The sequence below is a fragment of the Salvelinus fontinalis genome, chromosome 36, assembly GCF_029448725.1.
Source record: "Salvelinus fontinalis isolate EN_2023a chromosome 36, ASM2944872v1, whole genome shotgun sequence".
Classification (NCBI taxonomy): Eukaryota; Metazoa; Chordata; class Actinopteri; order Salmoniformes; family Salmonidae; genus Salvelinus; species Salvelinus fontinalis.
Window position 1 is genome coordinate 7573673 of NC_074700.1, and position 26836 is coordinate 7600508.

General features: G+C 44.0%; 2 protein-coding genes across 4 annotated transcripts in view; one reads left to right on the forward strand and one right to left on the reverse strand.

Moving 5' to 3' along the window:
• Positions 1 to 10619, reverse strand: part of LOC129835132 (protein phosphatase 3 catalytic subunit alpha-like) — a 107782-nt gene extending 97163 nt beyond the window's left edge. Inside the window, exon 1 of one of the 2 annotated variants that reach the window (XM_055900532.1) lies at positions 10315 to 10619. In XM_055900532.1, the coding sequence (XP_055756507.1) occupies positions 10315 to 10381 (67 nt within the window). In that variant the 5' untranslated portion in view covers positions 10382 to 10619. The remainder of the gene's footprint in view (positions 1 to 10314) is intronic. The other variant, XM_055900533.1, reaches the window with a different exon arrangement.
• Positions 1 to 26836, forward strand: part of LOC129835131 (B-cell scaffold protein with ankyrin repeats-like) — a 54511-nt gene that overhangs the window by 1176 nt on the left and 26499 nt on the right. Inside the window, exons 1-4 of one of the 2 annotated variants that reach the window (XM_055900530.1) lie at positions 13557 to 13739; positions 14412 to 14807; positions 26173 to 26336; positions 26621 to 26759. In XM_055900530.1, the coding sequence (XP_055756505.1) occupies positions 13730 to 13739; positions 14412 to 14807; positions 26173 to 26336; positions 26621 to 26759 (709 nt within the window). In that variant the 5' untranslated portion in view covers positions 13557 to 13729. Of the gene's footprint in view, positions 1 to 13556; positions 13740 to 14411; positions 14808 to 26172; positions 26337 to 26620; positions 26760 to 26836 lie in introns of those variants that run through there. The other variant, XM_055900531.1, reaches the window with a different exon arrangement.

Here is a 26836-nt window from a genome sequence, read left to right on the forward strand (position 1 = left end):
GCAGCGGGAAGCTGCGTCTCTGGGCAGATTACATAAATCCACGGTGAGTATGTGTCGTTACTTAAGGTTCTGAAAATGACTCAACTATCCAGCTGGGATCAGTGGCCGTAGTGACAAGTCTAAACAAGGGGCCCGGGCCTATCCTCAAAAGTCAAATATTAGCCATCCAAGTCAAAAGAAAGGCCTCTGCAAACACATACTCTGCTATGGAGGCTTTCCTTTCTAACTGGAGTCAAATAACATAAACAACAACTGATACTATTCACTTTATATTAACACGGTCGCCATCTTGCCATGCATGCTATTGAGCCGGAAGCAGCAGTCACGGAGCCATCTAAATCTACAGCTCTTCCACAAACTTCAGTGCAATAAGGTTACTCTTTTTATAAGACAAACCTGGATATTTACTGAAACAGTCGGATGTCACCACATCAGCTTTATACAGGCTTTGTTTTCAAAAACAGGTGGAAATGTGCGATGCATGTTTTATTGAAGATGAGAAACAGCCCATAGGGTGAAATAGGAGGATTGGCAACAGATTACTACATACATTTTGCCTCCAGATATTTGGAGGGGTGCTTTGTATAGAGTACAGTCATAATATTGACACAAAGCTGAAATAATGACTACTCTATGTCTGATATCATAGCAGCTGTTTGAGGACAAATAATTCATGGAAAATAATGAAAAGTCAATCAGCTGTTATATATGTTTCATAGACATTGTGTGTGTTTGTGTGTGTGTGTGTTTGTGTGTGTGTTTGTGGTAGCTTTCAACAACCTAACACAGCATCACCACAATCACCCTATATTGTTAAGTTAAAATCCTCCTCTTTACGATTTCAGGACAAGAATAATTGTGATTTTGTCTGATGTGGGTTGTGAGTAGTAAACATTAGCACGAGGGCAATTGCACAGTAACAGAATGATGCTGAGACTCCCGATTTTTCATTTTAAAAGTATGCCAAACAAAAAAACGTTGATTGCAAAGTTAAACAAACCATACAACTCCATGCACAAGGACTACTTTTAACAATTGTCAAAGAAAAAAAATTGAATCAAATTTTATTTGTCACATGCGCCGAATAGAACAGGTGTAGAAGCCCTTGACCAACCAAAATTCCTACAAAAATTAATCAAGTAACAAATAATTAAACAGCAGCAGTAAAATAACAATAGCGAGGCTATATACAGGGGGTACCGGTACAGAGTCAATGTACGGGGGCACCGGTTTCAAGGTAATTGATGTAATATGTACATGTGGGTAGAGTTATTAAAGTGACTTATGCATAGATAATAACAGAGAGTAGAGTATCTGAAAATTGTACAAAAACACATTTACTCGAAGAACAGTGCAGGTGTAAATTTTGGTATCAGAATGATGGTAAAATCTCCCTCAGTTTGTTATGTGACCACTTTTCCCCAAAACTCTGTTAAATATCTACTCTGAATTAAGCTTCAAAGATGTCTGCAGAAAGAATGGGGTGTCAGCTATGATATAAAGTAACGTAGCAGGTATAAGAATAAACGCCAACTGACAAGAAGAAAATTACTGTTAGGGGGGTTGTCTTCGGCACTGTTCAACCACTCCAGTAAATGTGGAGGAGGATTTAAGATGGGAGTGTCACATTGTTTATTTGTTTATTAGGATCCCCATTAGCTTTTGCAGAAGCTACTCGCCCTGATGTTCACAAAAAAAACATGACAAGTAACAAAACCCTAATACATTGATAGACAAGGTAAGTCACACAAGTTAAAAATACAACAATACACAACAAATGCAAAAAAAAAGAACTTTACGAACAATACAACAAGAAAAATGATGTGTGTGTTAAGAGTGTGTTCGTGTGTGCGTGTGTCCCATCACAGTTCCATTAGTTGTTTTTGTGTTAACGTCCAAAAGCGGGAGTCAGGCTCTTTATATGTCCCCTGAAAACTGGGTCTATCCGGTTATTTCCAAACCCGCTGGCGGTGTCTTTGATATGACACCTTGAGTTTGAAAAAATCTATTTTGTTTATTAAACTACAGTAAGTGAAGGGGATTAACACCCGGTAACAGAATGATGGTAAAATAATTACATCATGAGTCCCTTATCTGTACAATACAGAAATACATAACTATAAATGTCATTCTGTTCATGGTGATGTATCCTGAATAGGTACACAAAGGTAGAAAATGTAATATCCTCTTTTGCATGTTTGGGTATTATTCTACACACTGGCTATTATTCTAATGAGCTCCACCTTCAAACAAAACCAAATTTGGTTGGTCCGGATTGGACCAAATCTGTACCAATCATAGATGTCTATGTTTCAGAATTTTGAACAGTAGAGCACAGCACAGTACAGTAGAGTTTAGTACAGTAAAGTACAGTAGAGTTCAGTACAGTAAAGTACAGTACAGTAAATAGTAAAGCACCCTTTGCTGGCTCTAACAGCCACCCAATCAGTTTGCTGCCTGTTCTTAGTAAACTGATGGCGAGAATTGTGTTAGACCAAATAAAATTACAATTTTCAGATAACTACTGACTTTCAGCATGCATATAGAGAAGGGCACTCAACTTGTACTGTACTGACTCAGGGGACAGGTGATTGGTTGAAAGAAATTAACAAGAAGATGATAGCTGGAGCCGTATTATTAGATTTGAGTGGAACCTTTGATACTATTGATCCTAAATTGTTATTGAAGGAACTCACTTGCTATGGCTTCACATCAACTGCCAGCACATGTTTGAAGAGTTATTTAAACAATAGAACCCAGAGAGTGTTCTTCAATGAATGCTTCTCCAACATCAGATATGTACAGTACGGTGTCCCTCAGGGCAGTTCTCTTGGGCTGTTACTCTTCTCTATTTGTACAAATGATTTGCCACTGGTCTTACACAAAGCTAGAATGACTATGCGTGCGGATGATTACACTCTCTACATGTCAGCACCTAAAACCAGTGAGCTGGCTGAAATGATAAATAAGGAGTTACAGTCAGTATCAGCATGGGTGACTAATGATAAACTGGTCTTAAATACACCGACAACTAAAAGCATTGTATTTGGTTTAAAACATTCTCTAAGACCTAAATAAACCTCGACTGGAGTTGTACATAAAGGGTGTGACCACTGAGCAAGTTGAAGAAGCTCAACTCCTAGATATAACATTGCATGGTCAGTTATCATGGTCAAGTCACATTAACAAAGTTGTTGTGAAGATGGTCTGTTATAAAATATATATGTCCTGTGTTTTTTTTACTGTACTAGTTGTTAAGGCCAGTCTTTCCTGGTTGATGGTTGACCAGAGATTAACTGCTTCTATTCTAGTTTTTATGAGAAATATTACGTCATGAAAATTCCAGATTGTCTGCATAATCAAATAACATTCAACTCAGATATCCATACATACCCCACAAGACTTGCCACCTTCTAGTGCTGAGCGATTAGTGCTTTAATGAAATAATGACATAAAAATTATTTGAGCTTTTTAATGGAAATTCCAAAGCCAAATATAGTGAATCTTCAATTGTCAAAACATTGAAAATATTCCATTGTCTCTGTAAGGTCCACATAGTAAAATAGGACATTACTATGAAATAATAAAATATTACAGTGTATATTACTTTTTATTTGATGATTTTATAATTTTTCATTCCTTAAAGTCATCATCTCATCTCTGCTTAGGCAGTAGCAGCCAGTCAGACAGACAACCATCGAACATTATCTCTGTTCTCTCCGTACTGTCTGTCTTTAGTCATCCTATTTAGCAAGGCTAGCCTGGATAAGCATGCTGCAGAGTTGTCTGACAATCATTTTACTCGTTTTTAAAGTAGATAAGGCATACTTTCACGAACTGTCTTTATCCCTTTCTCTCTTCGCTCGTTGTTGTGTTGTGTACATTCCTCTCTCATTCGGGGGTGTATGTGGTCTGTCTGTATCTTACCTAACATAGCAGGCATAAAAGTGTATCCATCTCTGTCCAAGATGGAAAAGAACAGGCACAATGCATTATGGTCATTGTAGTTAATTACCACATTTCTGCGCTGAACAAGGTTGAATGTTTGCTAAATGAAAACTACAACTCCCTTCAGCCCAGCATCCCATACGCTAGAGGTCGACCGATTATGATTTTTCAAAGCCGCTACCGATTATTGGAGGACCAAAAAAAGCCAATTCCGATTAATCGGACGATTTTTAAATATATATATATATATATATATATATATATTTGTAATATTACAACAATACTGAATGAACAATGAACACTTTTATTTTAACTTAATATAATACATAAATAAAATCAATTTAGTCTCAAATAAATAATGAAACATGTTCAATTTGGTTTAAATATTGCAAAAACACAGTGTTGGAGAAGAAAGTAAAAGTGCAATATGTGCTATGTAAGAAAGCTAACGTTTAAGTTCCTTGCTCAGAACATGAGAACATATGAAAACTGGTGGTTCATTTTAACATGAGTCTCCAATATTCCCAGTTAAGAAGTTTTAGGTTGTAGTTATTATAGGAATTATAGGACTATTTTTCTCTCTCTAAATTCATGTTAGCAGGCAATATTAACTAGGTATATTGTGTCACTTCTCTTGTATATGCAGCAGTTTGGGCTCGTTGCGAACTGTGTGAAGACCATTTCTTCCTAACAAAGACCGTAATTAATTTGCCAGAATTTTACATAATTGTGACATAACATTGAAGGTTGTGCAATGTAACAGCAATATTTAGACTTAGGGTTGCCACCCGTTCGATAAAATACGTAACGGTTCCGTTCATCACTTTTTATTTGTATTGTTGTATTGTTCTTTTGAGGTATTGTTTGTCTTGTCTATATTTGTAGTTTCAATTTGTGTGGCTGTTCTTGTCTATCAGTGTTTTGTTACTTGTCATGTTTTGTGTTTTTTTTTGTGGGCCCCAGGAAGAAAAGCTGATGTTTCTGCAAAAGCTAATGGGGATCCTGATAAACTAATAAATAAACAGCAGAGTATAGTTCAGTACAATCCAATCAATTATAGTGTACTCGAATCTAGTGCTAAAAAAAATAAAATAGATAGTTACATATTGGGATATTATTTTTTATGATATATTGTATTGACACTATTGCAATATAATTGTTGCGCGTTCTCAATCTTCTTTTTAAATATGAAGCCAATTTGTTTTCAACACTTATTTCCATGACTATTAAAACTCTCTCTTGTCCTTCTGCAGCAGTTTGGAACATAGAATCACAAAAAAATCACAGTATTGAATCACAACACATGTGAAACGTGGGACTTGCAATACATACTGTATCATATCGGCACCTAAATATCGTGATAATATCGTATCGTGCGGACCCTGGCAATTCCCAGCCTTAATCAACTCTAGTGTGCTCTACTGTACTAAACTTTACTGTACTGAACTAAACTTCACTCTACTGAACTAAACTTAACTCTACTGAACATTACTGTACTAAACTAAACTTTACTGTACTGAAATAAACTTCACTCTACTGAACTAAACTTCACTCTACTGAACTAAACTTCACTCTACTGAACTAAACTTCACTCTACTGAACTAAACTTTACTGTACTAAACTTTCTGAACTAAACTTTTCTGAACTAAACTTCACTCTACTGAACTAAACTTTACTGAACTTTACTGTACTGAACTAAACTTTACTTCACTCTACTGAACTAAACTTTACTCTACTGTACAGTACTTTATTTAAAACATTTCCAGACACTCTTGTTCAGAGTGCATCAATTTTCATGCTTTTTTATACTGGGAATCGAACCCACAACCCTGGCGTTGCAAGCATCATGCTCTACCAACTGAGCCACACGGGACCACTTACTATTCTACGGTATATTGTACTGACTGACCTAAACTCTACTCTACTCTACTCTACAGTACTGTGCAGTGCAGTGCAAACTTGTGAAACAGACATCTATGATTGGTTCAGATTTGGACTGACCAAATTTCAATGTCCATGGATGTCCTGTGTCAATCAGTGTTCAGTTGGTGAGAGGGCTGGTTACAGTAAATGGAATGAGAGGGGACTCATGGGTAGGTGTCAGTAAGAGCCGGGAGAGGTGACATTAACTGGAAAGAGAGAGGAGAGAAACAGGGAGAGAGAAAGGAAGGGGTTGTCCAGACTGTTTTCACACTCTCACTTTGACCACCACTCGACAGAAAGGGAAAGAAAACAGTAATGAGCTGAACATAACAGTATGCCAGTAGAAGGGAGGACAGTAGCAGTTGACACAACTGTGGTTTGGGACTCCTATGAATTTCCATTGTAGTCAATTCAGTTGCAGTCATTCTGTTACAGATGTTTTAGTCACTCCGTTACCGATTTGGTGACAGAACGACACATTTTAACCACTTAAAAATCAATAAGCCACATTGTTATTAATACTTCTGTCAACTTAAATTATTTTCCCTCATGAGGGAGAGAAATCTGAAAATAACTTAAAGATATGTGGGTTTTTGCTAATAGTATTACAAAGCAATGCTTCTTAAACTTCCGAAAGGCAAATAACTAAATACTAACTACACAACATTATTGTGTTTTGATGTATTTCTAATACCTGGTAGATGTTGTCTAAGACCCCTTTTACATCTGTTTGAACAGAAATCAAAGCCTATGCTTATTCCTAGTATTTACGTTAAAAAAATGGTTGAAAAATGTATCTAAATGTTTTCCATCCTAAAAACAAGGAATAGGGAAAGGCTTTGATTTATGCTTTAATTTCAACAAAGAATTGACATGCTTTGTGAGAATTTGTCAGCGAGTGGGTAAACCGCCACTACCATCCATCCTATTGGCCAACGTGCAATCACTGGAAAATAAACTGGATGAGCTACGATCAAGATTATCCTACCAATGGGACATTAAAAGCTGTAATATCTTATGTTTCACCGAGTCGTGGCTGAACGACAACACGGATAATATAGAGCTGGCTGGGTTTTCCGTGCATCGGCAGGACAGAGCAGCTACGTCTGGTAAGATGAGGGGCGGGGGTGTGTGTCTATTTGTCAATAACAGCTGGTGCTCCATGTTAATATTAAAGAAGTCTTGAGGTATTGCCTGAGGTAGAGTACCTCACAATAAGCTGTAGACCACACTATCTACCAAGAGAGTTCTCAGCTATATTATTCGTAGCTGTCTATTTATAACCACAAACTGATGCTGGCACTAAGACCTCACTCAACGAGCTGTATAAGGGCCATAAGCAAGCAAGAAAATGCTCATCCAGAAGTGGCGCTCCTAGTGGCCGGGGACATTAAGGCAGACAAACTTAAATCCGTTTTTCCTCATTTCTACCAGCAACCAGAGAAGAAAAAAAACTATAAACAACCTTTACTCCACACACAGAGACGCAGACAAAGCTCTCCCTCGCCCTCCATTTGGCAAATCTGACCATATTTATATCCTCCTGATTCCTGCTTACAAGCAAAAACGAAAGCAGGAAGTACCAGTGACTCGCTCAATACGGAAGGGTCAGATGATACGGATTCTACGCTACAGGGCTGTTTTGCTAGCACAGACTGGAATATGTTCTGGGATTCTTCCAATGGCATTGAGGAGTACACCACCTCAGTCACTGGCTTCATTAATAAGTGCATCGACGACGTCTTCCCCACAATGACTGTACGTACATATCCCAACCAGAAGCCATGGATTACAGGCAACATCCGCACTCAGCTAAAGGCCAGAGCTAACGCTTTCAAGGAGCTTATAAGAAATCCCGCTATGCCCTCAGACGAACCATCAAAAAGCATCAATACAGGACTAAGATTGAATCCTACTACACCGGCTCTGACGCTCATGGGACGTGGCAGGGCTTGAAAACTATTACGGACTACAAAGGGACACCAGCCGCAAGCTGCCCAATGACGCAATCCGAACGACTGTGTGATCACGCTCTCCGTAACCGATGTCAGCAACATTCACAAGGCCGCGGGGCCAGACAGATTACCAGGACGTGTACTCAGAGCATGCACGGACAACTGGCAAGTGTCTTCACTCACATTTTGAAATTCTCCCTGACCAAGTCTGTGCCCAAGAAAGGGAAGATAACCTGCCTAAATGACTACTGCCCCATAGCACTCACGTCGGTAGCCATGAAGTGCTTTGAAAGGCTGGTCATGGCTCAAATCAATACCATCCTCCCGGAAACCCTAGACCCACTCTAATTCGCATACCGCCCCAACAGATCCACAGATGACGCAATCTCAATCGCACTCCACACTGCCCTTTCTCATCTGGACAAAAGGAACACCTATGTTGAAAATGCTGTTCAATGACTACAGCTCAGCGTTCAACACCATAGTGCCCTCAAAGCTCATCACTAAGCTAAAGACCCTGGGACTAAACACCTCCCTCTGCATCTGAATCCTGGACTTCCTGACGGGCCGCCTCCAGGTGGTAGGGTAGGAAACAGCACATTTGACACGCTGATCCTCAACACTGGGGCCCCTCAGGGGTGCGTGCTTAGTCCCCTCTTGTACTCCCTGCTCACCCACGACTGCGTGGCCAAGCACGACTCCAACACCATCATTAAATTTGCTGACGACACAATGGTGGTAGGCCTGATCACGACAATGATGAGACAGCCTATAGGAAGGAGGTCAGATACCTGGCAGTGTGGTGCCAGGACAACAACCTCTCCCTCAATGTGAGCAAGACAAAGGATCTGGTCATGTACTACAGGAAAAGGAGGGCCGAACAGGCCCCCAATAACATTGACAGGGCTGTAGTGGAGCGGGTCGGGAGTTTCAAGTTCCTTGGTGTCCACATCACCAACAAACTATCATGGTCCAAACACACCAAGACAGTCATCAACATCTTTTCCCCTTCAGGAGACTGAAAAGATTTGGCATGGGTCCCCAGGTCCTCTAAAAGTTCTACAGCTGCACCCTCGAGAGCATCCTGACCAGTTGCATCACTGCCTGGTATGACAACTGCTCAGCATCCTACCGTAAGGCGCTACAGAGGGTAATGCGTACGGACCAGTACATCACTGGGACCAAGCTTCCTGACATCCAGGACCTATATACTAGGCGGTGTCAGAGGAAGGCCCAAAGAATTGTCAAAAACTCCAGTCACCCAAGTCATAGACTGTTCTCTCTGCTACCGAATTGCAAGCGGTACCGAAGCGCAAAGTCTAGGTCCAAAAGGCTCCTACCCCAAGCCTCTCAGCTTCTACCCCAAGCCATAGGACTGCTGAACAATTAATCAAAATGGCCGTCCGGACTATTTACATTGACCCCCCCCCACCCCTTTGTTTTTACACTGCTGCTACTCGCTGTTTATTATCTATGCATAGTCACTTTACCCCTACCTACATGTACAAATTACCTCGACTAATCTCTACCACCGCACATTGACTCAGTACCAGTACCCCCTGTATATAGCTTCGTTATTGTTATTTTATTGTGTTACTTTATATTTTAAAAAATGACTTTAGTTATTCAGTAAATATTTTCTTAACTCTATTTCTTGAACTGCATTGTTGGTTAAGGGCTTGTAAGTAAGTAAGGATTTCACAGTAAAGTCTACACCTCTTGTATTAGGCGCAAGTGACAGAACATTTGATTTGATGTGGCAGGGGATGATTACTAGCATTCATAGCAAATGTAAAACTATTTACACACTATTTTCACACTGTGTAGAGTATAGAGTCAAACCTAACTCTGTGTTTAAATCAATAGTGATTTATTCCCCCATGTGGTTTCTAGACACCATAGACTACAGTAACCTACCATGGGGGCAAACATCAAACATGGGGGCAAGCCAAAAACAGATACATGTGTCACTCTATTATGTATGGACTCCAAAATAGGGGGGAAACGTATAACTTTTAACCATGGAATAATAGTTGTACAATCACTGGATAGCCTGCCCTACATGATTCGTCCATGTTCATACAGAAGAGATGTGTGTGGCTACAAGTCATGTATTTTATGGTCATTTAAAAGAAGAAAAAACATATGTATTATTGTATGTGCGGATGTTAAACAATATAGGACCATATCCAACAAGTATGTTGCAAGACATTAAATGCAAACATTGAATGCCTACAACTCTTGTAATAACACCCTTACTTCCTACTTTTACAGATTGCCTAGCCGGTGTCGTATCTCACGGCTAACACCCTTTTTCTCCATAAGCAGATTTCCAATTGAGCAGACCATTAGGGTACAATAAGACTAGAATTGTAATGTGTTGAGAGGGAGAGACATTCGTCTATGGCAGCAGTGTGTGACTTCATGACCAAAATAAAAAGCAACGCAGCAACTGTTTATGATCAACATCAATTAATTGTACACTTACATTTTACCATCCTGTCAGTCGTAGATAACTTCGGATCATCATTCGGCTTGTTTTCGGACATTTCCATGGTGCTATATATTCAAATATATTTGAACTGTGCCTGAAAAAGATCCGATGTTGTCCTTACCCAACAAATCAACTCTATCCAAATGGGAGATCGCAGTGATCTCACTTGCTCCTTTCACTAGCCAAAAATACATGCAATAGGATTACAAATTTCAACACTGGTATACTGTAGGTCCGTGTGATTTACTGTTACTCTGTATCAAGTTCTCTCTCCCAGCGCTGTGCGCGCAACCTAGCCTGCAGTTGGTAAGACACGCCCACATATATATTTGCTCTTCTATTGGTGGCAGAGACTAGACCTCTGTGTTCATATTCCCTTTTGCCGACGGACTCGTTTTGTTTCAGTCTGTGTATGTCTAACATGTTTTTATAGGTTATATGTGCAGTGTTGTAACACATCAGTTCCCTCTTCTGTATGTTGCAACATTGTAACATCAATCATGGGCAGAGTCGTGCGCTGGATCCTACCAGTTCTGCTTAATCTCAGTCTGTAAACTTCACTCAATCTCTCTTGAAGTGTTTAGAGTTGTCATCATGCAAAATGTCATGCAATTTAGATGGCAAAAGATTCACTGTTTTGAGTGAGCACCACGAGGCTAGAGAGTGTTTGAATTCGATTTCACATCATGGCGCGCAGGGTGAATCAACAGGCCTATATATTCTTTAGTTCCACGTTGGTGCATGTGTTCAGCATAACCGCTTCACAACACTGTTAGTGAGGTTGTAAAGGGTGGGTTGTAAGTAGTTTAATAGACAGTTCAGATTTTGGGATTTATAACTAGACTAGTTTAGAGACAGTTCAATTCGGTTGTTATTACAGCACCACCATGTGGACATTTAAAGACATTCTAATAGAGGAAAAGTAGACTAACCCCAACCAGTTTACAGTTTGGTGACTGTCTGGCTCAATCCCAAATCGACATACAGGTCCTATCTTTGCCCTACTCACTTGTGGAAGTCTGGAAGGATTTAACAGTGGATACCAATTGCTTATACCAATCAAGTGATCTCCATAATTGAATAGCAGTCAATTTGCGCTCAATTTGGGATTGATCTGGTTATACAATGTTAAAATTGTAGCCACTTTAAAGGCAGAAAAATAGTAATCCCACCAATTACAATAGGGTTCCAGCATTGGAAGTTTTTATTCTTTATGTGGAATAGAAATGATCAATCCACCCAGGGACCTCATGCATCCCAAAAATCTGAGTGGGCACAAAGTACATGAGGATGGCTGGTGGGGTTTTGGAGAGTAGCATTTTTCAAACACCCGAAACAGCGTTTTCCTGCAACCTAGAGCCATAATCACAATTCTATCTTAAACATCGGTTTATTTGTCTGCGTATTTAAGCATACCTCTTGAGCGGTATGTATCCTCCTGGCTGGTGATACTTTTTTTAAAGAAACTAAATACGCTTCTCTGCATCTCTGCTAAAATCTGGGTAAAAGATTGAAAGGAATGTGAGTCTTATTCAGTACATTTAGTAATTGCTTGCTTTTCTACAGTATACCAACTTTGCCAGCAGTCATGCCAGCTAAGATAGTCAGACAAGCTAGCTACTCTAACTTGATAGCCTGAAATGGCTTCTTGGTAATAATAATATTAAATGTATTTCATCATCTCTAAGACGCTTAAAACAAAAAACAAAGTATATGTAGATCTTGGCCTGGACAATAGTCTGAAACAGAGGCTGGGGCATGCGTCCAGGTCACATCCTACTCCAGTGGGCTGCACACAGTCCAAACATACAGTCTCCTGAAAGTCAGTCAAGAGCCTTCACTCTCCACTCTCAGCACTCTCCTCCTCCACACTGTTCTCAGCTTCTCTGATGCCCTGAAGCAGGCTTGAGTAAGGGGGAATCAGTGGTCTCATTCAGTGTGTGTGTGTGTGTGTGTGTGTTGGGGGTCAGTAAGACAGGTCCGGATCATCAGGCCAACCACCTGTGGGAAGCCGGGGTCCGCTAGATCTCACTCTAGCGCCAGAGGCTCACTACCCATCAATTATTGATATAATACACCTTGGAGTGAGAGATCCAGTCAAAACTACAATGAGCATCTGTGATGTCCAAGCCTGTGTTATCTTCAGTTTCAAATAAAAACAAAGGCTGGCTCACTAGCCTCTGAGCTATCTTGACAAAAATAACTAACTTGCTGGTCCTAAACTAACAAAATAAAACGTTGATAAAAACATTTTATATATAAAAAAAGACATAAAACAATAAAATATTTACACATTTAAAGGAGCTCTCTGCCTAGGCGACCTCACGGCGCCATGGCAACTGGTAGCTAGTTATGACTTTGGGAGATATATATTTTTTAAACAGGACAAATCTGAGGGGGCACGTGCCCCTGTGAACCCTATGGGCATGAATCACCCAATTCATGTTAATGTGACAATATAGGAACCGTAGTTTTGGTCTGTGTTTCCCAGGGAACTCTAATTAGTGGTGAACATGTGAAAAGGTCTAAAAGCACCCCTTAGACCAGCTGTGACCAGAAGGGACTTTTTGCAGCAGGTTAGGAAAGTTTATGTAGCAGGTTAGGAAAAGGGTTAGGGTTAGCTAAAAACATGTCCTAATCTGCTATGAAAAATTACTTCTGGTCGTAGTTGTACGCAATCTAGTCAAAACCCCTTAGACCTGTGCAGGTGAGAGCTTAGTCGCATTGTATAGAGGTTGTACTGCACTGTTGTTTTGCCAGTATTTCTTTGAAGGAAACCATTTTTTTATTTTTTTTATTTCACCTTTATTTAACCAGGTAGGCTTATTTTGAGAACCATGCAGTCTGTTTGGGAAGAAAGGTTTGCGCCATGGCCGATTGTACTTATCAGTATTTGTTTAAGTTTGACAATGTTCATTATGTTTATTGTTAGATAGTAATGCCACTGTAATGATGTTTTGTTTTGCAGTTGGTTTCATGTGTTTAGAGGCTTTGATGGCTTTGGAGTCCAAGTTAATCTTTTTCAAACGAGCAAATCTAAACCTGGAGCCTTTAAAAACTTTGCTATCTTTTTTATTTCTGCCTCTGAAGTTTCTCTATAAATGGGTCTATAAGTTACATTTAGTATTTTTTTGTCTTTGCTTGTTAATTATTCTTATTATTTGTATATTCTTATCAAGGGTACAGTTTATTTTATTTTATATTATGCTCCTTCCTCCATAGATCAGGTAAAGGCTAGACATCTGGAAATCCAGCCAACATGTTCTGCCCCATCTCTCTGTCTGATCTTGACAAGCAGGAAGCTCCCTGCCCTTATCAGACCAATTGTATACAATAGAGCCCGTGTGTGGCGAGTTGTTTTTCTTTATCACAGCGGAGAGAAGGACTCTCACAAAGACAGAGGTGAAAAATGAGCTCAGGTGAGTAGACCTTCTGAACTTTTTGATAAATTCTTAGACTTTTGTGTCTCTTGTGCTTCTTTGCAATTACATTTGAGTTTTTTGTGATATTGCTTTTGGAATATTGTTATTTGATACTTCACAGCTGTAATTGTGCATTATGACGTTGAAGAATCTGCTACACTGTTAGCATTATGATGTGGAAGAATCTGGTACACTTACTATTATTGTGCTTCTCTTATGACCAAGTAAATGTTTAAGAAAACTATGATGACTTAATTCAAAGTATATTCAACCATACCAATGTTCATATCAAACTTGTGAAGAGATTACTATCATTTCATATACATAATTAAAAGTTTGCAATTTCGTAGTCAGTCTACCAGATGCTACATTCAATCAGTTCAACAATATGATGACTCTTACTTACCTGATTAGTTTAATGCGAAATGTGTTAGTCATATTTTAGTCATATTATTTAGCAGCAACAGTTAGTCAAATAACTTGTATCTATCAAGGGAGATGGAGCCCCGTAAAGCATAAGGTCATGTTTTTCATGGAAAGACTGATTTGAACATGGATGGATAAAACACATTTACAACATATTACATATTGGTTTGATTTGCAATATGAGGCTTTTATTAGTGGCATTGCACCTGTGAAAATCTCCCTATTTCCATCATCCTCTTTTAGCCGAGGACCTGCTCATCATCTATGAGGTGGAGGCAGAGCAGTGGGCTGTATACCTGCGCTCTATCTTCGCCGGGCCCGTCTGGGAGGGAGGGATCTGTTGCTACGACATCGCCACAGTGACCAGCCGGCGGGAGGACTTTCTGCGACTGGGCCAGTACAAGGTCAAGCTGTTAATCCTGTCCAAGGGAATGCTAGAGGGCCTGTGCCAGCTCCGCCGCTTCTTCCTGGCCCGGGTGCTGAAGCCTGCGGCCCACGTGGTGGTGCTTCTGTGTGGGGTAGACAGCCTGGCGCCCCTCCTGGAGGTGGTGCCCCTCAAGGGAGACGAGTGTCTGCAGATATCCAGCGAGCAAGACGCCCATGAGTACCTGTCGGCTGTGACCGATATTGTGCAGAGAGGTACAGGGGAAGGGGAGGGCAGAGAGAGGGATCGTGGGAGGTTGGGTGCAGTGTAGAGGGTCAGCAAAATAGTTATTTTATGCTTATTCAATAATGAATTATACATTAATAATTGTATTCATTCCTGAGGCAACAAGTGGGAGGTAGGTGCGTGGATCAGACAACCAGTCAGTCAGTATCTGGTGTTACCACTATTTGCCTCATGCAGCGCGACACATCTCCTTCGCATGAAGTTGATCAGGCTGTTGATTGTAGTCTGTGGAATGTTGTCCCACTCCTCTTCAATGGCTGTGCGAAGTTGCTGAATATTAGCGGGCTCTGGAGCGTACACATCGATCCAGAGCATCCCAAACATTGTTAATGGATGACATTTCTGGTGAGTATGCAGACCATGGAAGAACTGGGACAGGTTTGAGGAATTGTGTACAGAACCTTGCGACAGGGCTGTGCATTATCATGCTGAAACATTAGGTGATGGCGGCGGATGAATGGTATGACGAAGGGCCTCAGGATCTCATCACAGTATATCTGTGCATTCAAATTTCCATTGCTAAATGGCAATCGGGTTCGTTGTCCATAGTTTATGCCTGCCCATACCATAACCCCAGCGCCACCATGGGGCACTCTGTACACAACGTCGAGATCAGAAAACCTCTCGCCCACATGACGCCATACACGTGGTCTGCGGTTGTGAGGCCGGGTCGGATGTACTGCCAAATTCTCTAAAATGATGTTGGAGGCAGGTTATGGTAAGGTAGAGAAAATAACATTCAATTCTCTGTCAACAGCTCTGGTGGACATTCCTGTAGTCAGCATGCCAATTGCTTATGTTGTGTGACAAAGCTGCACATTTTAGAGTAGCCTTTTATTGTCCCCAACAGAAGGTGCACCTGTGTCATGATCATGATGTTTAATCAGATTCTTGATATGCCACACCTGTCAGGTGGATGTATTATCTTGACAAATAGGAAATGCTCACTCATAAGGATCTAAACAAATTTGTACACAAGTTTAGAGATGGTTTTTATGCATATGCAACATTTCTGGGATATTTTATTTCAGCTCATGAAACATGGGTACAACACTTTACCTGTTTCGTTTTCTGTTTTTGTTCAGTGTGTGTGTGTGTGTATATATATATATATATATTGGTTAGGCCAGGGTGTGACTAGGGTGGGCATTCTAGTTTCTTTATTTCTATGTTTTCTATTTCTTTGTGTTTGGCCGGGTGTGGTTCTCAATCAGAGGCAGCTGTCTATCGTTGTCTCTGATTGAGAACCATACTTAGGTATCCCTTTTTTCCACCGGTCTTTGTGGGAAGTTAACTTTGTTTGATGGCACATTACCTTAAGCTTCACGGTTTGTTTTGTTTTGTTGGCGACATCTACTATTAAAAGTATGCACGCTCACCACGCTGCACCTTGGTCCTCTTTTTTTCAACGGCCGTGACAGAACTTCCCACCACCAACAAAGGACCAAGCAGCGTGGCCAGGAGAGGCAGCCCCCCAAAAGAGCCGAGGATGGAACCAGAGCCAGTCGGGGTGAACTTGGAGGGCAGCGAAGGTAGTGAAGCAGAGACAGTGAAGGAGTTGATGGGAGATTGGAGGAGAGAGCTATGAGAGAGCTGCTGTGTTGGTGCTTGAGGCACGACATTCGCCCTACGGAGTGTGTCCTCGGGTTGATGTCACCTGAGTCAGCTCTTCATACTAGTCCTGGTGAAGACTGTGCCAGCCCCACGCACCAGGCCTCCTGTGCGCCTCCCCAGCCCTGCACGTCTTGTGCCAGCTTGGCGCTCCAGACCTCCAGTGCGCCTCCACAGCCCGGTGAATCCTGCGCCGGCTCTACGCACGGTTTCCCCAGTTCGCCAGGAGAACCTAGTGCGGCCTGTTCCAGCTCCCCACACGTGCCGGGCTAGAGTGGGCATTCAGCCTGGAAGAGTGGTGCCAAGGCTACGCACCAGATCTCCAGTGCTCCCCCACAGCCTGGTTCATCCTGTGCCTCCTCCACAGACCAGGCCTCCAGTAGGTCTCCCCAGCCTGGTTCATCCCATGCCTCCTCCACGGACCAGGCCTCCAGCGATGGTCTTCAGTCCGGGGCCTCCAGCGACGGTCTCCAGTCCGGGGCCTCCAGCGACGGTCTCCAGTCCGGGGCCTCCAGCGACGGTCTCCAGTCCGGGGCCTCCAGCGACGGTCTCCAGTCCGGGGCCCCCAGCGACGGTCTCCAGTCCGGGGCCCCCAGCGACGGTCTCCAGTCCGGGGCCCCCAGCGACGGTCTCCAGTCCGGGGCCCCCAGCAACGGTCTCCAGTCCGGGGCCCCCAGCGACGGTCTCCAGTCCGGGGCCCGCTACGAGGGTCCCCGCACCAGAGGTGCCACCAAAATGGGGGGAGCCAGAGGCGGAGGGGGGGTCTACGTCCCGCACCAGAGCCGCCGCCGTAAAGGAGGCCCACCTGGACCCTCCCCTTTAGAGTCAGGTTTTGCGGCCGGAGTCCGCACCTTTGGGGGGGGGGGGGGGGGGATGTCATGCCCTGGCCATAGAGAGGCTTTTATTCTCTATTTTGGTTAGGCCAGGGTGTGACTAGGGTGGGCATTCTAGTTTCTTTATTTCTATGTTTTCTATTTCTTTGTGTTTGGCCGGGGGTGGTTCTCAATCAGAGGCAGCTGACTATCGTTGTCTCTGATTGAGAACCATACTTAGGTAGCCCTTTTTTCCACCGGTCTTTGTGGGAAGTTAACTTTGTTTGATGGCACATTGCCTTAAGCTTCACGGTTTGTTTTGGTTTTGTTTTGTTGGCGACATCTACTATTAAAAGTATGTACACTCACCACGCTGCACCTTGGTCCTCTTTTTTCAATGGCCGTGACAGTGTGTGTATATACTGTATATATGGTGGGTATTATATATGGTGGGTACTGTAGTTGGAATTGTTGAATGCACAATTATCACAGTAAATCTGTGATAATTTGACTAATGGCGCTGGAAGAAGTGGCAGGCGCCCGTAAAACTGCTAACAAATTGTGCTATGTTTTTTTTGTTGCATTATTTGTAACTTATTTTGTACATAATGTTTCTGCCACCGTATCTTACGGCAAAAAAGAGCCTCTGGATATCAGGACAGTGATCACTCACCTCGGATTAGACAAAGATTTTGTCTTCAATAAGCAGGACGCACAGGATGTACATCAGACACCCGACAAGCCAACATCCCCATCATTGGCAAGAGAAAGAGACGCAGGTACAGAGGACACAGAGCGGGGTGCCTCGTAAGGATCCGCAGATGGCGAGTGGGATAGCTGCCGTTCTCGTCAATATTACTTGCCAACGTACAATCATTGGACAATAAATTAGATGAGGTACGATCATGAATATCCTACCAACAGGACATCAAAAATTGTAACATCTTATGTTTCACGGAATCATGGCTGTTAAATGTGCAACCAGAGGGAAAGAAATTCTAGATCACCTGTACTCCCCACAGAGACGCGTACAAAGCTCTCCCTCGCCCTCCATTTGGTAAATCTGACCACAACTCTATCCTCCTGATTCCTGCTTAAAGCAAAAATTAAAGCAGGAAGCACCAGTGACTCGGTCTATAAAAAAGTGGTCAGATGAAGCAGATGCTAAACTACAGGACTGTTTTGCTATCACAGACTGGAATATGTTCCGGGATTCTTCCGATGGCATTGAGGATTACACCACATCAGTCACTGGCTTTATCAATAAGTGCATCGAGGACATCACCCCCACAATGACTGTGTACATACCCAACCAGATACCATGGATTACAGGCAACATTCACACTGAGCTAAAGGGTAGAGCTGCCGCTTTCAAGGTGCGGGACTCTAACCCGGAAGCTTATAAGAAATCCTGCTATGCCCTCCAACGAACCATCAAACAGGCAAAGCGCCAATACAGGGCTAAGATTGAATCGTACTACACCGGCTCTGACGCTCGTCTTATGTGGCAGGGCATACAAACTATTACAGACTACAAAGGGAAGCACAGCCGCAAGCTGCCCAGTGACGCAAGCCTACCATACGAGCTAAATCACTTCTATGCTCGCTTCGAGGAAAGCAACACTGCGGCATTATTGAGAGCATCAGCTGTTCTGGACGACTGTGTGATCACACTCTCCGTAGCAAACGTGAGAAACACCTTTAAACAGGTTAACATTCACAAGGCCGCGGGGCCAGACGGATTACCAGGCTGTGTGCTCTGGGTATGTGCTGACCAACTGGCAGGTGTCTTCATGGAAATGTTCAATATGTCCCTGATTGAGTCCGTAATACCAACATGTTTCAAGCAGACCACCATAGTCCATGTGCCCCAAAACACTAAGGCAACCTGCCTAAATGACTACAGACCCGTAGCACTCACTTCCATAGCCATGAAGTGCTTTGAAAGGCTGGTAAATGGCTCACATTAACACCATTATCCCAGAAACCCTAGACCCACTCCAATTTGCACACCGCCCAAACAGATCCACAGATGATGCAATCTCTATTGCACTCCACACTGCCTTTTCCAACCTGGACAAAAGGAACACCTACATGAGAATGCTATTCATTGACGACAGCTCAGCGTTCAACACCACAGTACCTTCAAAGCTCATCACTAAGATAAGGATCCTTGAACTAAACACCTCCCTCTGCAATTGGATCCTGGACTTCCTGACGGGCCACCCCCAGGTGGTGAGGCTAGGTAGCAACACATCTGCCACACTGATCCTCAACACTGGATCCCCTCACGGGTGCGTGCTCAGTCCCCTCTTGTACTCCCTGTTCACCCATGACTACGTGGCCAGACACGACTCCAACACCATCATTAAGTTTGCAGACGACACAACAGTGGTAGGCATGATCACCGACAATGACGAGACAGCCTAAGGGAGGTGGTCAGAGACCTGGCCGGGTGGTGCCAGAATAACAACCTCTCCCTCAATGTAACCAAGACTAAGGAGTTGATTGTGGACTACAGGAAAAGGAGGACCGAGCACACCCCCATTTTCATTGACGGGGATGTAGTGGAGCAGGTTGAGTTTCAAGTTCCTTGGTGTCCACATCACCAACAAACTAGAATGGTCCAAACAATCCAAGACAGTCGTGAAGAGGGCACGACAAAACCTCAGGAAACTAAAAAGATTTGGCATGTGTCCTCAGATCCTCAAAAGGTTCTACAGCTGCAACATCGAGAGCATCCTGACTGGTTGCATCACTGCCTGGTACGGCAACTGCTCGGCCTCCGACCGCAAGGCACTACAGAGGGTAGTGCGTACAGCCCAGTACATCACTGGGGCCAAGCTGCCTGCAATCCAGGACCTCCACAACAGGCGGTGTCAGAGGAAGGCCCGAAAAATTGTTAAAGAACTCAGCCACCCCAGTCATAGACTGTTCTCTCTACTACTGCATGGCAAGCGGTACCAGAGTCTAGGATCAAAAGGCTTCTCGACAGCTTTTACCCCCAAGCCATAAGTCTCCTGAACAGGTAATCAAATGGTTACCCAGGCTATTTGCATTGTGTGTCAACCCCCCCCCCCCCCCTCGATACTGTTATAGCCTCGTTATTGTTCACTGTCTTTTTGCTGTTGCTTTTATTTCTTATCTATTGTTGACCTAATACCTATTTTTTGCTTAAGAATTGAACTGTTGGTTTTGGCCTGTAAGTAAGCATTTCACTGTAAGATCTACACATGTTGTATTCGGCGCACGTGACAAATAAACTTTGATTTGATTTTAAATCCAACAGATGATCATGATATACAAGTGAATGTAAAAGTCATAGTTCTGTAACGTAATAACTGAAATAAACCAAATAGAGAAGCATTTAATGATCATTCCCGTTGCCTACTAGTTGACTTGATTGCTTCCGGACATGGCTGCGAGGTGAAAAGTTGTGGCTACCTACAGTTGAAGTCAGAAGTTTACATACACTTAGGTTGGAGTCATTAAAACTCGTTTTTCAACCACTCCACAAATTTCTTGTTAACAAACTATTGTTTTGGTAAGTCGGTTAGGACATCTACTTTGTGCATGACACTAGTAATTTTTCCAACAATTGTTTACAGACAGATTAATTCACTGTATCACAATTCCAGTGGGTCAGAAGTTTACATACACTAAGTTGACTGTGCCTTTTAAACAGCTTGGAAAATTCCAGAAAATTATGTCATGGATTTAGAAGCTTCTGATAGGCTAATTGACATCATTTGAGTCAATTGGAGATGTACTTGTGGATGTATTTCAAGGCCTACCTTCAAACTCAGTGCCTCTTTGCTTGACATCATGGGAAAATCAAAAGAAATCAGCCCCAAAAAATTGTAAACCTCCACAAGTCTGGTTCATCCTTGGGAGCAATTTCCAAATGCCTGAAGGTACCACGTTCATCTGTACAAACAATAGTACGCAAGTATAAACACCATGGGACCACGCAGCCATCATACCGCTCAGGGAGGAGCTGTCTCCTAGAGATTAACGTAACTTCACAAAATAGATGGCATCATGAGGGAGGAAAATTATGTGGATATATTGAAGCAACATCTCAAGACATCAGTCAGGAATTTTAAGCTTGGTCGCAAATGGGTCTTCCAAATGGACAATGTGTCACGTGTCTGACCTTATTTCCTTTGTTTAGTCTTTATTTAGTTGGTCAGTACGTGAGTTGGGTGGGTATTATCTATGTTGTCTGTTTCTATGTGGGGTTTTCTCGTTTGGCCTGATATGGTTCTCAATCAGAGGCAGCTGTCATTCATTGTCTCTGATTGGGAACCATATTTAGGTAGCCTGTTTGGTATTGTGGGTTGTAGGTTATTGTCTATGTTATGTTGCATGTTAGCACAGTGTTTCTATAGCGGTCATGTTCGTCTTATTCATTTTGTTGTTTTTGTTTGTGTTCTTCTTAAATTTAGAAATATGTATTCAAACCACGTTGCGCTTTGGTCCACTTCTTACGACGATCGTGACAGAATAACCCACCAAAAAAGGACCAAGCAGCGTGGTAACGGGCAGGAGCAGGAGAGGCAGCGATGTCAGTATTTCTGGACATGGGAGCAAAATCTGGACTATACAACTTGGGAAGAGATAGACAGGTGGGCGGTCGACCCAGGGAGAGTGCCGGAGCCCGCCTGGGATTCGCTGGAGCAGTGCGAGTAGATTTACAGGAGAATGGAGTTGGCGAAACGAGCACGGCGGCGCGGTAGGAAGCCCGAGAGGCAGCCCCAAAAATGTCTTGGGGGGGGCACACGGGGAGTGTAAGATGGTGCCAGCCCTGCTCTCCAGACAGCCAGTGGGATATCCTGCACCGGCGTTGCACACTGTGTCTCCCGTATGTCTGCACAGCCCAGTGCGTCCTGTGCCTGCGCCCCGCATGTGCCGAGCTAGAGTTACCATCCAGCCCGGACGGGTTGTGCAGGCCATTAGCTCGAGACCTCCAGTGCGTCTTCACGGTCCGGTCTATCCAGTACCACCAGTGCCAACACCACGCACCAGGCTTCCTGTGCATCTCCAGAGCCCTGTAAGCCCTGTTCCTCCCCCCCAGCACTCGCCCAGTGGTGCGTGTCCCCAGTCCGGTACCACCAGGTCCGGCACCACGCACCAGGCTTACTGTGCGTATCCAGGGTCCAGTATTCCCTGTTCCTGCTCCCCGCACTCGCCCAGTGGTGCGTGTTCCCAGCCCGGTACCACCAGTTCTGGCACCACGCACCAGGCCTACAGTGCGCCTCGGCAAGTCTGAGCTGCCCGTCTGCCCAGCGCCGTCTGAGCTGCCCGTCTGAGCTGCCCGTCTGCCCAGCGCCGTCTGAGCTACCCGTCTGCCCAGTGCCGTCTGAGCTGCCCGTCTGCCCAGCGCCGTCTGAGCTGCCCGTCTGCCCAGCGCCGTCTGAGCTGCCCGTCTGCCCAGCGCCGTCTGAGCTGCCCGTCTGCCCAGCGCCGTCTGAGCTGCCCGTCTGCCCAGCGCCGTCTGAGCTGCCCGTCTGCCCAGCGCCGTCTGAGCTGCCCGTCTGCCCAGCGCCGTCTGAGCTGCCCGTCTGTCCAGCGCCGCCTGAGCCGCCCGTCTGTCCTGAGCCGTCCGCCAGTCAGGAGCTGCCAGAGCCGCCCGCCAGTCAGGAGCTGCCAGAGCCGCCCGCCAGTCAGGAGCTGCCAGAGCCGCCCGCCAGTCAGGAGCTGCCAGAGCCGCCCGCCAGTCAGGAGCTGCCAGAGCCGCCCGCCAGTCAGGAGCTGCCAGAGCCGCCCGCCAGTCAGGAGCTGCCAGAGCCGCCCGCCAGTCAGGAGCTGCCAGAGCCGCCCGCCAGTCAGGAGCTGCCAGAGCCGCCCGCCAGTCAGGAGCTGCCAGAGCCGCCCGCCAGTCAGGAGCTGCCAGAGCCGCCCGCCAGTCAGGAGCTGCCAGAGCCGCCGGCCAGTCAGGAGCTGCCAGAGCCGCCCGCCAGTCAGGAGCTGCCAGAGCCGCCCGCCAGTCAGGAGTTGCCAGAGCCGTCCGCCAGTCAGGAGCTGCCAGAGCCGCCCATCAGTCATGAGCTACCTCTCAGTCATGAGCTGCCCTTCAGTCATGAGCTGCCCTTCAGTCATGAGCTGCCCTTCAGTCATGAGCTGCCCCTCAGTCATGAGCTGCCCTTCAGTCATGAGCTGCCCTTCAGTCATGAGCTGCTCTTCAGTCCGGAGCTGCACCTCAGTCCGGAGCTGCACCTCAGTCCAGAGGCGCCCCTCAGTGGAGTGGGGTCATTTAGGAGGGTCGCCGTTCCTAGGAGGCCACGGAAGCGGGGATTGACTATGGTGGAGTGGGGGCCATTTTCCAGCGCCAGAGCCGCCACCGCGGATAGATGCCCACCCAGACCCTCCCCTATAGGTGGTGTGGTGTACTGTCACGCCCTGGCCATAGTTTGCTTTGTGTGTTTTATGTTTTGGTTGGTCACGGTGTGATCTGTGTGGGCATTCTATGTTGTATGTCTGGTTTGTAGATTTCTATGTGTTTGGCCTGATATGGTTCTCAATCAGAGACAGGTGTTTTGCGTTGTCTCTGATTGGGAACCATATTTAGGTAGCCTGTTTGGTATTGTGGGTTATGAGTTATTGTCTATGTGTAGTGTTTGTGTCAGCACTATTGTTATTTAGCTTCACGGTTGTTTCTTTGTTGTTTTTGTAGTGTTCAGTTTTTTTCATTAAATAATGACGAACACTTACCTTCGCTGCGTATTGGTCCTCTGATCCTTCTCGTTTCTCCTCGTCAGATGAGGAGGACGAAGACAGCCGTGACACAATGACACCAAACATACATCCAAGTTGTGGCAAAATGGCTTAAGGACAACAAAGTCAAGGTATTGGAGTGGCCATCACAAAACCCTGACCTCAATCCTATAGAAAATGTGTGGGCTGAACTGAAAACGCGTGTGCGATCAAGGAGGCCTACAAATCTGACTCAGATACACCATCTCTGTCCGGAGGAATGGGCCGAAGGCTACCTGAAACGTTTGACCCAAGTTAAACAATTTAAAGGAAATGCTACCAAATAGTAATTTATTGTGATCCTAACTGACCTAAGACAGGGAATCTTTGCAAGGACTAAATGTCAGGAGTTGTGAAAAACTGTGTTTAAATGTATTTGGCTAAGGTGTATGTAAACGTCCGACTTCAGCTGTATATCTGTTGAATTTGATGATTTTTCAAGCAATTGCCTCAGAAACGAATTAGTGGACTTGCTGCACAGGCTACGTCCCCACAGCAATTTCCATACAACTGGGCGTTGTCAAATCACAGATAGCATATACCTGTAGCTCAAGTCAACACTCAAGTTAGTAAAGTAGCAAAGAATGGGAGGTCAGACCTCTAGCCCACCCTAACTTTAAATCAGTACATTTTTCTCTCAGCCTCATGGCAAAATATGTAGGTCACACTTTATTTTGATAGTCCAGCATGAGATTAGCTATACATCTGCACATGTTTCTCTTTGCACCATGGCAAATGTGTAGAATTTCAGGAAGTTAGCTATTTTCCCCCTCAAAATCCTGTTTCCCAAAAACAAAACAAAAATGAGGTAGTTGCCCCGGGCATCAGATGTGGACACAAAGTGTAGGAACACAATGTCCCTGACTCTAGTTAAGTGCTGCCTCTGTTAGACAGTAGCTTGGGTTCAGTTTGACCTCGGTTTCCATGAGAACACTACATATTCTGAGGAATTTGACAGTAATTATTTCCTGAGTCACTCTCTACTCTCTGCTACCCAGTAAGAGTTTTCTGAGAAATTCAAAACCATCTGCTGCCATCCATATTGTTTTTTCCCCCCTCATTGCTTAAGTGATCTAAAATGGACGGGAAGTCCAAAAGGTATGTTTGTCTGCCGGTGTGTCTCCTCATTCAAATCCTCCCTTTCCTCTTTCATCACCAGTGGCCATTATCTCTCTTTATGCAAATCCAAATATACCCTACTTAGTCTCATCCTGCTGTGACACGCACAGCCAGTTCTGGATAATCTTTGTAAACTACTGTAAAACTCAAATGTAGATTTTAAAGCAACTCAGAAATGTAGATCACTGTTGTAGATCAATGTAGTTCGCTGTTGCTTGGGATATTTGAATCTCATGATTTACGAACAAAATTGAAGCACTTGAGTCAAAATCATTTTCCAGGTGTGAGACAAAGGCCCAAAGCAACAGCAAGATGGGCAGTTGGCATTGCTGTTATGATTTTAGATGTCCTTTGTTTTATTTATTTTTGTTTTTGTGTATTTATCTTTTTATTTTATTTTTTGCATTGTTGTTTGCTGTTATCTTCTCTCTTTTCCTTTTTTCTCTTTAGTTCATTCTCTTGGTTGTTGGTGCATTGGGGGGGGGGGGGGGGGTTCTTGAGGGTGGGGAATGGAATTAATTGGGGGGGAAATTATTGGGGGGACTGTGGGAGGGGTCTTGAATGGTTTAGGGATAGCTATTGGGGAACTGTGGGGGATCTTGGACGGTTTGGCATCTGTCAACGTGCCCTTGAGCAGGGCATTGACCCTGGATGCTTCTGTGTGTCGCACTGAATGGGAGTCTGTTGGATGACTGGTATGATGTAGCTGTTGAGTGGCTTCACTGTAGGTATATTGTATGTTTCGGATATTCAATAAAAATAAATTAAAAAATCCCAGAGCTGACTAGGGAAAAATCTGTTGTTCTGCCCCTGAACAAGGCAGTTAACACACTGCTCCCCGGTAGGCCGTCATTGTAACTAAGAATGTGTTCTTAACTGGCTTGCCTAGTTAAATAAAGGTTAAAAAAAGAGAAGTTGCTCTGGAAAAGAGTGTCTGCTAATTGGCCTAAATGTAAGGCCATCTGGCACCAAATACGATGGTAGGGGAAACACTAAGTATTTAAAGTTGGATTGACTGTCGGTGGACCTTCCACAGGGCACCAGGCTGCAGCAGGGAATGTCAGTGCTGTTCCTGGGAAGTTGACAGGACCGGATCTAAAGCTGGAGTTAAACCAAAAGTTGGAGAGCAGGCAGTCTACCGGAGCCTCCAGTACCAAACCCAACACCATGCTGCTGGTCCCCTCCAGAGTTCCCTGTGGGGTGAGGCAATAACATGTCAGGAGGCAACATCAAAGCATTCAGTGACATGACTTATTCAGCCAGTCGTACATAAAATGTACTGTAACAAGATGGATGCAAACAATATAGATCCAAAAGGCATACTTTTACATTTCAAATTGGTTTTGGGGTTTTTGGTTGTTTACAGTTTTTTTTTTTTTTTTTTAAACATGTAATAGAGCTGCTTTTTAGATGGTCAGAATGTCAACCAATGTACTTTTTCTATTGTTACAGTACGTTTATGTTTTGTGTTCTCCCTCCTGTAGACGCCAGGCGAGGTGTTCATTCTTTTAAAAGATACTGTGGCCAGTAAAGATGCTGAGGTTGAGTTCAGTAGGAGTAAACAGAGGGTGAGAGTGAAACCTGTCCACTGGAACAAACACACCCTCTGTGTGAACGCAGCAGGTATGTGCAAATTCAATGGCATTGATGCTTATTGTAGAGAGTCATTCCACCTCCAAAAAGCACAAGAAATAGGATTT